This window comes from Solea solea, chromosome 10 (assembly GCF_958295425.1).
Source record: "Solea solea chromosome 10, fSolSol10.1, whole genome shotgun sequence".
NCBI lineage: Eukaryota > Metazoa > Chordata > Actinopteri > Pleuronectiformes > Soleidae > Solea > Solea solea.
Window position 1 is genome coordinate 11,191,164 of NC_081143.1, and position 16,610 is coordinate 11,207,773.

General features: G+C 40.4%; 1 protein-coding gene across 1 annotated transcript in view; it reads left to right on the forward strand.

Annotated features, from left to right (window-relative positions):
- Positions 1–16,610, forward strand: part of LOC131466731 (VPS10 domain-containing receptor SorCS1) — a 194,779-nt gene that overhangs the window by 133,950 nt on the left and 44,219 nt on the right. Inside the window, exons 4-8 of the mRNA XM_058640166.1 lie at positions 1,372–1,530; positions 9,087–9,160; positions 13,651–13,715; positions 15,133–15,251; positions 15,699–15,788. Coding sequence (XP_058496149.1) covers positions 1,372–1,530; positions 9,087–9,160; positions 13,651–13,715; positions 15,133–15,251; positions 15,699–15,788 — 507 coding nt within the window. The remainder of the gene's footprint in view (positions 1–1,371; positions 1,531–9,086; positions 9,161–13,650; positions 13,716–15,132; positions 15,252–15,698; positions 15,789–16,610) is intronic.

A 16,610-nucleotide genomic window follows, 5' to 3' on the forward strand; every position in this document is an offset into this window, starting at 1 on the left:
ATCTATATATTTATATATACATATCCATATACTGTATATATATATATATATATATATATATATATTTATATATACATATACTGTATATATATATCTATATATATATATATAGATATATATATCTCTCTATATACATACATATATTCTTTCTTCTTTTTTTTCAGCGACTATGCCAGAATTTGGGCATAACATATTGGAAGTCTAAGAAAAGAAAGAAGCTCATGGGAAATTAGTGCTTTCAAGGCCTGACTGAGCTCAGGCAGTGAGCATGAAGGGAGACACAAGCAGCAGAAATCAAAATGATGAGACACAAACACACACATGTTCGACATTCATGACTTGAGGGGACATTGCATTGACAACTTACATTCATTTCCTGGATACTTACTCTAACCTTAACCACAATTACTACTGGGCTAATCTTAACCCTGACCCTAACCCTAACCTCAACCTTACCTTAAAACATATCTTCACCTTAAAATGTAGTAATTCACGTTATGGGGACTTGCTTTTTGTCCCCACAAGGAAGACAAGTCCCCATAATGTGACTGTGTAAACAGGTTTAGGTCCCCACAACATTAGTAATACCTGGACACACATTACACTCACACACACTACAGTAATAATACACTTGCTGTTACACATGGTAATCAGGCTTGGTTGATTCATCATTGTGTTGTGCCTTTTTTAAGACTACACACACACACACACACACAGGTTTGTACAGCTACTCTTCTTAGGACACTGCATTGACTTCCATTCCTAAACAAACCATTGTCCCTCACTTTAACCATAACCACACAATGCACAATTGAAATCTTAGTGTTAAACCTGACCAGTTCATCAGAAACCATGTTCTGCCTCATGAGGACTCTGGTGGGCGTGTCCTCATGTCATTTCACGATTTGTTGTGGGCATGTGTGAAGTGTGGCGACTTCTTGTCGCAACAGTTTTACAGTGGGAATATGTTTATAAAATAATATTAAATGATGTTCTTCGTAGTTACTTTAATAACATAAATACACATTTTGATGTTACTTTCTATTTTAGTAGTCACAGGAAGAGGTCACACTTCGCACGTGTGCAGAACAAATTGTTTCAGGGTAACAGCTTGGCAATAAATATAGCTCACATTGGTTATTCCTGATATAATAGACGTTATGATCTTTCATTGTCTTAGTGAAATTCAGGAGTAGTTGTACACTGCAGCAGTTTATAGCTCTATGTCTAATATTTTTACATACACATTTCCCAGCACTGTAACTCCTGTTTTTTTTTATGTGCAGCCTGAAAATCAATGTGGCTTTGTTCTGTTAAGTGCTGAATTCCAGTTTACAATGACCTCATTTGTCACCCTTCTGCTGTGTCCAGATCATGCTGCTGACTGATCCGGAGGTGGAGAGCAGCCTGCTGATCAGCTCGGATGAAGGAGCAACCTACCAGAAGTACCGACTCAACTTCTACATCCTCAGCCTGCTCTTCCATCCCGAGCAGGAGGACTGGATTCTGGCCTACAGCCACGACCAAAAGGTTAGAGAACAGGCAGGGCGAGAGTGCAGCGGCCCATTATAGCAAGGCATCAAAAGGAGCTGAGTGTTAAGTCAGATGGAGCAGCAACAGCCTTGGGATGCAGTGCCTCAGAGCAAGATGGATAAATGTGAGATCCTGTTACACAAGAGTTTGGCTCGGAGCGCCTAGACAGAGTTCATGAAGTTCATGTGAAAGAAAGGTGGATAAGCATGGGTTGCATAACTTAGGTAGTTCCACAGTCACTCACACAGAATAGGCCAATAATAAAAAGGAATAAATGCTTTGATTTTCAGAATTGAAAGCCCTGAGGAGCTGAATCTAAAGTTTGATTTTCTATCAGTATTCAAGTGAAGTGATTAATTATAAAGGGAGGTTAAATTTAAAAAAAGAAAAATGACTTGTTCATGAGGTGACAGCAAGTGTTATAGGTGTTAGCAGAATCTCAAATGCAGACACAAAAAGAGTCCAAAGTAAAATCAACAAAATCTTTAATTGTCAGTCCAAAAACAACAGCAAGACCTGGATAACGAAATCAAAGGCTAGGACATAAAATGAAAAGCAGAAGTATGAAGGCTGAGTGTTAACAGTGAAAAAACAACAATGAGCGAGTGAGTGAGTGAATGAATGAGTGAGCGAGCGAGCGAGCAAGTGGTGGCAATCAGAGTACTCTGCAGCAGGTGAGTTTGAGGGAAACCAGGTAAAGGGGTTTCTCCAGCCAGCCGGCAGGGAAAAAGACGAGCAGACACACCCATAAACACACCCACTCATGCGGACAGGGGAAATCAGACAGATGTAGAAACTTAAAATATAAATCACACACAACTTTAACATACAACTTGATAAGAAACAAATATCTACTTTATAACTGTGATCTTTTACACACATGGTCTCATGTCACGCTGTTTTTAACAACTATGAATAAATGGTTCAGCCAAAACCAAAATGTTTTTATTTTGAAAACAGAAAACGCCAGTTAACTCTATTGAATAGGTTTTTCTGTATCTAATGAAACTGTTAGTGTTGGTGTAAGATCTAGAGGTTGAGTAGAAGAGAGACTGCAGCAGTGTTGATATCTGAGGTTTGAGTTTGTGATTTCTGATGAATTCATTCATCTGATAAAAACATTCCATGTGCGTAGAACTCGGCGGTAAGCCGTCATGACCTGGTGATTTATTGTTGACATGAATTGGAGCGCTATATGGAGTTCTGTTATTGTGAGTGCTTCATCAAGTAAGGTTATATGGTCTTGGGTGAGTTGTGATAGAGTCAATTACCTCTACTTACTCTATCTGTACCTCTGTGTCAGTGTGTGCTTCGGTTGCTTGTGTTGCTTGGGTGGTTGGTTTGTGAGTACAGGTCGGTGTGGAGGTCCTGTAGCTGACGTCACACAACTATGGTACACAACACTGTTCACCTCTATAGATATAAAAGTGAAGATAGTGGGTAGATGTTGTGCAAAAACAGTCAGAGACAGGATTTTTACCCGATCCCCACAGATGTGTTTGCTCACAGTGAGTGGTGGGAACTAACACAAGCAAAGAACTTTGTGATTAACTCTTGGTAAATCATGGACTCAGACTAGATTTGCCAAGAGCAAAGCTATCTTTAGCTAGGAGACTCCTGGGTTGAGTGTTTGTCACAAAGCCAGATTGTGTCCATTAGTTTCCCTCCAGACTCTTGTAAACTGTCAGTGAGTCTCTGGAGTAAGATTTCAGGAAACTGCAGGTCTGGAATAATGTCCTCTCCACCTGCTTCTAATCAAAACATCTGTCAAGTTTTGCGATATATCCATTGATCTCTGTGGATTTGAAGCTGCAGTGAACGCTGACAGCTTGAGTCCAGCACCAGGTTCATTTTTGTTGTGAAAGGTTGTGTTGATTTCTTCAGGTAAGTCCATCATCATTGAAATTTTGCTCTTTTGTTTTGTTTGATTTGATTGTCTAGATATTTTGCACATGTATTCATGTACTGAAATAACACTTATTTAATTATTAAGTTAGTTATTGTTAGTTATTTCCCCTTTTCATTTTCACTCTCTCTTCATTTGTCTGGACTATAGTGTTTCTTTTGAATCATCACTTTCAAGCAGGAATAGTCACTGTCACATTTTTATCTATGTCAAAGTCAGGATCATCAAGAATTGAGGTATTAAATCACCACCTGGTGGTTATTTTATAATATTCCAGGTGACGTATACAAGTAGGATGTATTTCTGTGTGTGATATTTGAGTGTGGTTGTGACCTTTAACCCACTCATGGGTTAATGGCTGTTTTAAAATCTTCTCCAGTCATAATTGGGGAGACAAATGGTGTCTTTATGAGTAAAAGAGAAGGTTTTCGTGCTGTAGAATTGCTGGAGTTAAAATGGGATGGAGAAGACATGTTTGTTGTTTTTAATTCATGAGAATTTCACAAATGTGTGTTTCTTGTAAAAGACAAACATTGGCTTGTTATTTATTTATGCGGTGGAAGACGTGGAGCCCGATTGCCTGTGTACAATATGTATGGGTGTTTCATGTTGCAACTTTGAGTGGTTACATGATGACAGAGCGTGTTGTTCACTTGATCTGATGTGTGCTTTGTGTTTCAGTGTGGTTATGAAAGTCAGACGAAAGAGAGACAGTCAAAAGAAACAACTTAGGGCATGAATCAGAGAGGATGACAGAAGGAGGTTCAAAACATGAAAACACACTGCACAAGACACATAAGCACGGTTTCCTCCCAGTCCAAAAACATTAATTGAAGATTAATTGGACACTCTAAATTAACCATAGGTGATGGACGGGTGACCTGTCTTTCGCCCTGATGTTTATGGCAGTTGTTGCTGTTGTGTTCTATTTTAAAGCTGTGGTACTATGAAGCCAGGACACTGACATTGTAGAAAAAGTTGTATTGACAATAAAACAAGGATTGGCACTGAAACGTGTTCCATTTAAAAAGAAAACCTATCATTTATTTAGATATTTTTTAGTATTAAAGCGTGTTTTTCAATGTCAGTCTTCACATTTCTTCTTCATGTCCAGCATTGTCTAAGCCTTTATGGCTTGAATGATTTTAATACTTTCTGGGTTACTGGTAGCATAATTAAGTGGTCTAAGGCGCTGGATTAAAGCTCTAGGCCCTGCCTGTTGCTCTCTGCCTCCTCAGTGAGGTGAACATGTTTCCTGAAAGATTCCTTGTAGTGGATGGGATAATGCAGAGAGGACCGTTCCTACTAGTAAAGTAACAAGTTGACTTTGGTGAAAAACAGAAGTAAATGATTAGTAGATGATCAATCTAGCTGCCATCTTCGTTCTCACACCACTCCCACTGCTTCTCGTGGTTCTACTAAGTTAGTTATAGTTATTGTCTTCACCAGCTGATCGTTTCTAGCAGTGGTTCCCAAAGACTGGGTTAGGACCCACAGATGGGTTTCACTGGGGCCCCTTAAAGATTTGCCCAATTTAACCAATCTTTAAGTTAAAATTGGTGTTTTAAATGTCATAAAATCAAGTTGAAATTGATTAACCAAGCATCTTTTGGAACTGATTTACCAATTCAAAAGGATAGGTGTAAGTGAGTTACTTCATTGTGAATTAATGAGCTCTTGGCATGATTTCCATTGTGATTTGGGTCACAGTAGTTTGACAGATATTGTTTCTTTGCATTGTAGACAATTATTGCTGGTGCTGTGATAGCAGAGACACCTGATCTCAGATTGGTCAAAGCCTCCTGTGACAGATTCTTTCAAGCCTAGAGAAATGTGCAGAAATGTTGTTCTCTCTCAGATAACTTGATTAACATTATGTTATGCTTAAAGGCTATTGTGGGGATTCTTGTATTTCTATCCATTTTAAGACTTCGGGCTTCAAGAAAAACGTGTTCACATTTACATAAAAAAGCATGAATTAGATTGTATCACACTGATTGTGTGCACTAGAAGCAGACATGTGAATCCCTGATGCAACTGAATCTCAGTGGAATGACTCGTTGTAAACTACACTCTCAGAATTAGACAGTGCTATAAAGAGAAAGAATCATCTCATATAAGAAGGCCACGTGTGGGTGAGAAATCATTTTATGCGGGGGAACAGCCAGAAAGAAGAGAGAGGTGCAATTTATAGGCATTCTAAAATGACCGTTTGCATTAATAAAATGCTTCTCTTTCAGCTCGGCCCCATTTGGGTGTAATGTTTCAGTTGTGATGAATAATGAAGGTATTCGTCTTTGCTGTGTGGAAATGACAGACGGAGGGAGGGAGGGAGAGAGAGAGAGAGAGAGAGAGAGAGAGAGAGAGAGAGAGAGAGAGAGTTCCATTCTAGGAACATCCCACTTTGATAGTGCAGAGTTTATCATGGATGCACACCTTAACCATACATGTATGGGTGTGTGATGAGTTGAAGATAAGCCATAGTCAAAATCATTCATTTGTTAATTAGAGAGACAGTTCAGTCTTTTAAAAAAGTTTTTTTGTGTGAGGTACAGACACATATCAGTGCTAATAGAACCAGCCTGACACACTGATGCTGGTGATGTAGAGAAAACATAAACATAAGCATCTATGCCCCATTAAATCTACGGTATCTTAATATCTTTGTTTCTTTTCCTCGCCGTTAGACAAAATCAACATTTTTAGCTGTTCGTCTACTGTTGTAAGTTTCTCACAGAGGTACATTTCTGACACATTTGAAGTCACTGATGAGGCAGCAGTGGCTCAGCTACCGCTGTTTGCCATGATGTAAAATTTGTAATTCTCTATATGGACTTTGGTGCATATGGAGTGCATCTTGTTGGTTTCAAGCCTTTCCTTCACCGACATAATGCACAGGGATGGATCGTGCATCTCTAATTGTTTGAAATTTGGTCACCGGCCGTGAGTGCCAGGTGCCGTCTTGCTCACCCGCTCTCGTCCTCCTCACCCCTCCCTCCCTCCCTCCCTCCCTCCCCTCACCCCTGCCCTGACTCACACGCGTCACCTCCGCCAACAAAACTGCTTCTCTTTCAATTTCCTCGCCTCCCCCTTTGGCAGCACTGCTGCATTTGTTGATTGAGAGACCATTGCAGGCTGTAAAGGCTGCATCCACCGCACCCACCACCTCCTCCTGCTCCTGCTCCTGCTCCTGCTCCTGCTCCTGCTCCTGCTCCTGCTCCCGCTCCCGCTCCCCACCTCTTCACTGTCACTTGCTTGGCTTCATGCTAAGTTGCAGTGGGAGGATAATTAGTCAAAGTGATTTTCTGCTGCCCTCTCCCTCTTCTCACCCTCCCTCCCCATCTTACCCCCCAACCAGCGTGTATCTGCCTAGCACAGCTTGGCATGGGAGTCATGGAAATCTCATCAGAATATGCACACATGAGGCACAATAGTCAGTGTGAATACACACACGCGCACACCTGCACACAAACACACATGGAACTAAATGGCAAGAATAATCAAAAGCATGAAGAACTATTTAATATTTCAAGTAAATAAAGAAGATAGAGAAGACGTTTTCAAACCCAACTGTTTACAGTTTGTCTTTAAACACTGTAATATATGTAATTAAACTGTGACTCGGCTCTGTTCTTATAAAAGTTTATTTTTTCTGGTCTGTTCTGTCCAGCCAGGACTTTGAGAAACTTGTATTTCAGCTCGTCTGGACTATTGTAGTGTATTTTTTTGTTGGGGTTAACCAAGCCTGCCTTTCTTGTGTACAACTTGTCCAAAATGCTGCTGCTCACCTTGTAACAAGAATGCACAGGTGTGAGCCCATCTCCCTCACTCTGACCTCCCTCCACTGGCTCTCACACAGTGAGATTTTATAATCCAAAATAAGTGAGAGATAACTGCAAACAGGTTGGACCATGACTTAAAAAGCACCCATGTATAGTTTGAGAAAATGCCACTCATTTAGCAGTTTGACAAGGTAAATGCTTCTTGTCCCCGCCCACCACCGTGCTGCTGCTGTATACACACAAATTCTCCCTCAGTCAGGTCTGATGTCTTGACACAGTGTACAAATCCTTTCTGTTCATGAAGACCAAACAGAGGCAGAATATTCACAGACAACAACAAAGTTACACACTGCAACTTTAAGTAGGCCCACATGTATTTGTGGCTAAAATCCCTTTTGTTTAATCCCTGCTGGCAGCCATTTTCTCTCTGGCTCCGCCTCTGTGTGGATGTACTATCCCTTTAAATTATGCTAATGCTCATTTTTCCAAAGAGAGGAGACACTGATTTGACAGCAGCGGTGATGATCTTTACAGGACGCGTTTGAAAAGCTTACTCGTCGTCCTTCAGGAGAGAGTGACTGCATACAATTAGAAAATAAATGAATATAAACAAACAGAGTCACATTATTTTTCTTATCTGCTAATAAATGCTTGTTGACACACCACACATGATCGCCCATGTGTGAAATGGAAAAATGTTCGGGGAGAAACAGTAAAAATAAGTTTGACGCCTCATTAAATTCCAGTTTTAAGCTACAGAGTAAACGCATTTGTCATTGAGCAGCGTGAGAGAAGACAAAAGAGCTTCAGTGGGTGTTTCACTCTGCTAAAGGTGTTCACTGACACCGTGCATTTCACTTGATTTATTGTATTTAGCACAGTGCACACAATACCTTTTGCCCCATTCTACAGAAGAAAGTGTAATTGCATTAATTACATTCTGCTTGAATGACAGTGGACTGACCAGAAACTTCACCTGTGTAGAAAGGAGGCTCTGCTGATTATCTTGTTTGACTTTATTATATTTGTTCAAATAAAAATATCCATGACTGTAATTTTAAAAAACATAGTGGGAGCATTAAAATCAGTTATTTCATTTATATATATATATATATATATATATATATATATAATTGTGTTCATTTTACTTGAAGTTGTTGAATTTACTTTGGACTAATTAATGAACCTCATTTCTGTGGGGGAGGATACACCTCAACATTTACTTCCTGGTTGTTTCCTATTGGTCCTCAGGTCATCTGTGAACAAAAGGCAAACCCTCGCTGAAACTATAGAACAAATATGATTTCATAGACACAAATGAAAACATTGGAGACCACATGTGTTCACATAGAGACGTATGTCCCATAATACCTGAGGTATTAAATTATTCAGTGTGAAAACAAACAAATCATGACATCAATCAACATATCATCATATCAAAGGGGAAAAAACAGTGGAAAATAATAAAATGTCAACGACTGCACTCAACTCTTTATTTTCTGTATTTTATTTTTATTTTTGCTCTAATATTTATTAGGGTTTTTTGTTTTTTTTTTGCTATACCTGGCAATAAACCAGATTCTGTTTAACTTAATTCACTGTGGTTTATATGTCAGCACAGCGCCACCTTCAGTTATCATCACAGATCTACAGTAATTGTCAGTTTTTCCAATGCGTGCCTCTCAACCCCTCCATTTTATTTATTGAAGCTCAAATCTTTAAATCATTAAATGAAAGTTGACCTGAAGACAATGAAAAACTCACAGGACGTATAGTTGTTTACACTGCACAGCTTTAGTGTAGAGTGTCTTGTGGTGATTGTTATTGTCTGTTAAGATGAATTATGTCTGTCTATCTGTCTGCAGCTCTACAGCTCCGTGGAGTTTGGGAGGAGGTGGCAACTGGTGCACGAGAGAGTGGCTCCCAACCGTTTCTACTGGTGAGTACAGTCATGTTTTTCTTGCCTCTCTGATAAATAATTGAATATCTTCAAATATTTATCCATCTCTTGATGAAAGGAGCGTCTCTTTGTCCATTAATTGCTTAACTGTCCAACAGAGCTGTGATGTCAGCACAGATACCTGTCCCGTCATTGTGTGACTACTTCCTGTTACTGTATTACAACATGTATTTTATTTTATAAAAATGAATTAATACATTGAAAGATACAACAGAAAGGTGTATTATATTTTTAACAATCAATAATGTAAGCTCTATTTATTGCCATTTGATTTGTTATGCACAAACTGTGACTGACGACTTCATGTTACTGCCAACGACTCTAAATGTAAAAATAAAACATAAACATTTTATTTGACAGAGTTCATTCATTGAATGAAAGGTATCATAACAACTTATTTTGAAAGTTTTATTCTTACATATTTTATTTTACAAGATACTTATTGTAGCTATTATTATTGTTCAGCGTTTGTGGCAAAAGTTTTATATAAGAAGTAGTAAAGTCAGTGGCTCTTATGTTGAAAGCCAGGTTGAAAGGAAGTGGTGCTATGTAAGATTGGGAGAATGACTATTGTGTTTGAAGAAGAAAAAATTGTGCTGGTTCATGCAAGGATCCTCCGCAGTGTATCAGTGCATTTGTTTTATAGAATATATCAAAGTTATAAGAACATAATATAACATTATTTTATTTAAAATCCTTGAACTTACCATACTCTGCACATGTGCGGAACCATTCAGGTACAAATCGAGCAAAGACAACGTGAAACACCCAGTTTCACAGCTTCACAAGTCATACAGAGTCTGAGTAACTGAGCTGTGTCAAAACAAGTCAAACTAAATGTGCTAAAATAAGTTATATAATAATATCAGAGTTGGTAAATCAAAGCAACAGCTGCTCTGACTCTGTTTATCCTGGATGATTTTTTTCCTTCAAGCGACAGACAGACACTTACCTTATATGACTGACAGTGTTACATCCAAATTATTTATAGCTGTAATATATGCAGCTTCATTTAATCATGTCTTAACTAGGAAGTTAATGATTTCTTTGAAACATGGTGGGAGGTTTGGTGGGTGGAAGCAGCCACAGCAGCAGCCTGTGAGTGACAGAGATCTGTAACACAGTCACAGCTATAGAACTTCATCTATAGCAGGTGTGGGAAACATTTAGTTTTATTATTTCAGAGGGCCACACTGACATAAATGAAGAAGCAAATGGCCACAAATAAAAGGTGTTAAAGAAATCATTTCCATGAACCATTTTATTTGCAATATCCAAAACCGAAAATCAGGAAACAAAAAAAATGACTATGCCAATTCTGTACCATTGTGTTTTGTTTTTTAATCTAATTTTGTTGTTATGGCTGGGGCTGTGTGTACTTACCTCATTAATGTCAAGGCATTGCAATTATATATATTAATATTCATGCGAAAGAGAGAGAGATAAAGAGGGAGAGAGAATGTTCTCTGGTGTGAAGTAAATGTCGCAGGGAGTTCATAATCTGCGCTGCATGCAGCCAACTTTCACTTTTGCGCAAAGAAACTTTCCAGCATTTAATAGGTGCTGTTCCACCGTGTACTCACATCTTGTTGGAACCATTTTATTGGTGTTCCAAACTGATCTTAGACAGACTCTAAGCGGGAATAGACAGGTGCGTGCTGCAGTTGTCGCATCACGACATCCTGTTTTTCGGTGATAAAAGTCTTTCAGCCGAAAACCGAAAAAGCATTTTTTGGCAATTTTTTGTCCAGAATAGGTTTCGGTGGCCCAGTTTTCACTGCATCTCTATAAAAAAAGTATTGTAAAAGTAAAGATGCTTTAAAAAAGCTGTGACATATAACCTCAGGGATACTTTTTATGTAATTATTTCAAAGTAAAAGTCTGGCTGTATTTCACTAGTTAAATGCTTTTAATGTGAAGATGCAGAACTGAATTGTTTGGTCTGTATTTGCAGTCACTTCCTGTCGTGCTCCACAGACCCTGAGCATTGTCTCCTCATTTGTCTCACATTAATATTTTGACGTTAACTCACATTCCACCTCCAAAAGAATAAAATCAGGTTTGTGGCCCCGGGGCAGAATATGTATAGAGTCTATGTGCTCTTGGAGCCTGTACACTGTTTTATTTGCAACCTGTCAGGCCCTTACGTATCTTCACTTATCACATTCAGCATCTCTGTTACCTGGTCTTCCATATTTTGCTCGAGCTAAATGATTTTTACCAGCGCGCAGGTGCTGTCCAATCCGACCGGCTTTTACCTCCGCAAACTGTGGAGGAACTGTCAGTGTAGTAACAAGCTGGGCAGCTGGGACTGTAGACAGCCTGGAGGGCTGGTGCTGCAGAAGCTGTCAGAGTTCTATTTTGGGATGCACGCTGTGCAGTAGGTGTGGTGGTAGCCCCGGTAATGAGGCTGCAGAGGGAGCTCGTGTCTGCTGCACATGTGGCCGTCCAACATGTGAGGAAAGTGAGGAGTGTAGGCTTATTATTCGTGAACCGCTTGGTCTGAGTGCTGCGCGTCCGCGCGGCACCACTCGCTCTTTGGATAAACAACAATTTACATTTTATATTCAGCCACAATCAGCTCGTGAGCTCAGTGCGTTTGCAGCCAGGACACATCAAAACATTGCAAACGGTGCACATTCACAATATGTAAGTACCTGTTTGTCACTGCTGTCAGGTAAAGTTTGCAAACTTACTCCATGTTCCAGTGTTCCCAAATATGCTGTATTCCCTTTACATGGGAAGTCTGAACTGGGAGTCACGTCACCTTCCAGTTCCAGAGAAGTGGGAGTTGGAACATGGATGCAAACATATCTTGAGCTAGCCCATGTTAGCAATAGCAGTCAAAATGAAGCCAGACACATGCGACTAATTCACTGTGAGGCAAATAAGACAGACGTGCTGCAGCGTTTGAATCCTATGTCAGGGTTGGTGAGGTTGCATCGAGTTTCTCAGTTTGAAATCTGAGTTGGAGGTGTTCGTGTTGAAGACACCTGGGTATTTTGAGTTCCAACTACAAAAGGATGGAACAGACTATTTTGAGAACACTAGTGCTGGGCGGGATACGATGAACAGAAAGTGAATTACACGTATAACAGGAAATAGTTTGGCATCTGGCATCTATTTTGTCAGTATCACGTAAATATTCAATTTCCTTTCAAATAAATTGATTCTGTCTCTCAAGATGTAAGGCAGGTTTCCCATGACAAAGATTTCTCCTTACCTGAGGAGTTAAGATTAAGCGATTTCTTAGTAATGGCTTTCTTACTTCAGTCAGACGTAATCGTATTCAGTGATGCAGTGATCTTAATTCATTGATATGATTGGCTAAGAGTCGTCACATGGTCATTTACAGCACTTTTCCTGGACCTCTGGCACCGCAAAGGTTGGAAAAGCAGTGCCAGTTAAAACAAATATATGGTAGTTAGCAAAGATTTTTTTGAAATAGGTTTGGGGCTGGATAGGACAGCGCTTGGGTCCAGATCTGGACCATGGTCTGCCTATTGGTGACCACTACTTACAGCTCTAGCGCCACCTGTTGCCTTGTCATGCTTTTGAAAGTAAGTTTTAATGAGTTTTAGTGGGATAAGATAATATATATATATTTTTTTAAATAGTAGCCATCAACATGTGAGCCGGGCCTAAGTGCAGCTCTTTTCCCACTTTGGACAGCACAAAGAGCGCAGGACTGTCCAACAGCCACACACATGCTGAGACTAAAAAGCTGACTTTTCCCTCCAAAGTTTCAACAAACCATGCAGCGCTCGCCACTAACTCAAAGACTTTTTCTCTCCACTGCCTGTTCCCGAGCACCTGGATGGATTATTCAGATAAAAATGGAAATGTGAGGCTTACATAAGTAGGCCGTCATATTCACAGTTGTGTTTCATCTGGGAAATCACCAATACTACCAATAATGATATGATTAGAAGCTATGGTGGTCTCTATCTCTCTCCCTCTCTGTGCTTCTCATTCTCTTCACACATTCCCCTCACTCTTTTTATTTCCCTCTCCATTTATGTGTGTGTGCTACCTGTCGACACATTCTCTCACCCCCCCCACCACCACACACACACACACACACTCATACCCTCCATGTGTGTTCTGCCTTTGCTTCTCCTCTGATCCCCCAGTCTTTTTAATACATATTTAATGTGGTAATGATTATATGCTATTCCATCTGTGGGCATCCCAACTGTAGTGAGAAAGTCAATGGCCTTTCCTCTCTAATGATGTCAGGAAACATCCTCCTCCATCTTTCTGTTGGGGGGGTTAAACCCGGGGTCTGCCTCTCCTTGCACTTCAAAATGCCTCTGACATTAAAGACACGGGCGTGGTAATGCCTGCTGATGTGTACAATGACTCTCTCTCACTCGTGGTCAGTGCAGCGTCCACGCAGTAGGTGGCATCTGCCCAGAGGCACAAAGACCAGCAGTTGTGTCCCTGAAACACATTTGTCTGCCTTTCAGGTCCAAAATGGGTTTGGACAAAGAGCCGGGCCTGATTCACCTGGAGACCAGCATCTCTGAAGGACGTGAGTAATTGAATTCTGAGTTCAGCTCTCCATTTGCTGGTGTCTTTGTACTGTACTGTGAACATTGTTCCCCGAGTGGAGAGGATTCAGGAGTCGCGTGGACAATTCTGCTGACGCGTAACGCAAGTGGACAACTTAAATGGCCAAGTCTGGGGACACACACAATGACAAAGGAGAGAAAAGTAATGCATATATTACAGTGCTTTTAAAAGCAAGTGATTTCGCTCAGTGGCAGGTTTTTGCTTGCAGGTAAAAAAAAAAAAGAAATGTCACTTATTCTCCTGAATGACAATGAACACTATAGTGTAGTGTATGTGAGACAATATATAGAAATGAACTTGATTCAAAGCAAAAGGTCGTCAATTATTTTTCCCACTCAAGTTTTTAATTATTAAAAGTGTGTTATTTGGCCACATTTTTGGATTTGGGGAGTGCTAATCAGCCTGAAAAGACAAGTGAAATATATTGTGGAGCACCAAGCAGTGACTGGTGTGAAGGTCCTGAGGGTTTTTTTTTAAGATTATAATTTTCTCTTGAAAATCTTGAAACTTCTTGATCATGCAGGAAACCTCAAAACCAAAACTTTGCCCAATAATCACAAACCCAGTTCCATTCGTTCCATTCAACTTTGTGTCTATTTACTCACACAGTGTCCCCCCTTCATGTAAAGATAAAGATAAAGAAACTTCGACACCACAGTAGCTATGACAACCAAGGCAGCATACGTCCTCCTAATGTGAGGACCCATTCAATGCAGCTTCAGTCTGATCTTCATCAGGTGCATTATGACAAATTCCGGACGCAGTGTTTTTAAAGTTGGACGCACATCAAGGACTGAAAATCTATACGTCCTAGCGATTCCAACCTTTCTTCTTTCCATCCGTCTCCTGTGAGACTCCTAACAACAACAACAACAACAGCAACAAGAAGTTGATGGAGTGCCCCTTTAATACTTAATAAATACTGCGTCAGTTTGATTTGGCTGCTTTTTCAGAAAAGCCCTCAAAGCGTCGGTGCCATCTTTCTGTCAAAGGTCCCTCTTTGAGACGGACACAACAGAGAGAAGGCAGTCGTGCAAACACACACGCAGCAAACATCACTCGTGGCGGATGTTACAGTTACAGAGCCAGAGACTATCACTATTGATCATGTGCACACGGAGGAGGCCGACACTTCTTTGGCAGAGGCTAATGCACGGGGACAGCTCTCTTCCAGCTCTGCGATTGGAAGCAAAGAAAGCAATTGGCCTCCGTGGTCGTCTGTCTTCACCGCTGCTCGGCTCCTCCCATATACTGGAATCACTTTATTGACGCGAGTAATGCAGGAAGCCTAAAAGTGGCTGCTTAGCTGTGGGTGAAGGCTGTCTTTCTTCATTGGCCTGACGTGTGTGTGTGTGTGTGTGTGTGTGTGTGAGCAGAAGCACTCTATGTCACCTGCAAGCTGCAGAACTGCACAGATGCCAACAAGGGCAAACCATTCCCCGGCTTCATTGACCCCAATTCTCTGGTGGTGCAGGATGAGTACGTGTTTGTCCAGGTGGGTAATTCATTCATTCATTCATTCATTCATTCATTCATTCATTGACCAGTTTGCTGAGTGAAAATCACCAGAACAAGGAAGTGTTTTTAGGAAGTTCTTCAAGGTCATTCTCTAAAAATGACTTTAAACACCTCATCCAATGTTTTTTTTTGTCCAATGGGGATTTAATAGATGTTCAACATTCACCCTCAGATAAATGATTGCAATGCAGAATTGTATCCGCATCAGTAGTAACGCAGAAGCCCTGTAACAAACTTAAAAGTGTTATAATTATTATTATGATGTAAAGCACACAGTGGTCGGCTTTAACTGGGACCATCTGTGTGATTCCTTACATGACAACTAGAGCATGTACTGTAGGTGCTTTGTGTTTCCCTGTTGTGTAGAAAAAGCTTCACGTGCTTACTCCGTGTGAGTCTCACTCAAATTCTCCATCACCTCAAGGTGTCAACCGCGGGAAAACCAATCTACTACGTGTCGGCTAAAAGAGACGTCTTTACTCCAATGAAGCTGCCGAAGTACACCCTTCCCCAGGTAAGTAATATACCTGCGTTCAGCTTAAACACACCTCTAAATGACTGCAGGAGAATGAATTGTAGTCATTAAAGCTACACGAGGGTTGGAGTGAACGTGTATTTGAGTTGCAGTAAAGCTCCGACAGCACTTCCTGTTATTTATGGGCTAACTCAAGGCCAAAGGTAACTCTCCATGGTGCTCGCGGAGTTGTTATTCCGTGCCGCTCTGCGTGCGCACGACTGTGCCTGTCACGCAGCTCCGTTGACAATTAAAACATGTTTTATTCAATCAAGCCCCCGCCCCTCTCTCCCCCTCTCTCCCCCTCACTCTGAGGTGCTGTTGGCACAGCAAGAGGCAGATGAAGCACAGAACCGAGCAGCATGTTCTCTGCTGCATAATCTCTGCCTGCCTGGAAAGCCTGGTGTACTTTTAATGACTGCTGTATCCTCTTGGTTAAAATATGTTGTTCTCCTGATTATTTAATGTGATTAAGCTCAGTAGGTGCTGAAGAGCAGTACACAATATGGAAGTTAAAGTCCTTATCACCACATAAAGAGAGCATTTAGACGGATAAAAGCTTTTCACAAATGCTAATTACTGATGATAATAATAATAATATTATCAGGGGGTGTTCATGTTAAATGCCAATTCATTTAAAACTGCTATGGTTTTTGTATGTTTTGTCTGTTGAATATGAACCAAAATCCATTTGTCCGTTTGTCATTATCCTCCAAAGTGTGCTTGAGAAGCTTTTGTTCACAAACTACTGAGCATTGCTGCCAAATAAATTAGTGTAAGTGTCTCAAAACTCCCAACAAGTTACAACAATGTTAATGTTTT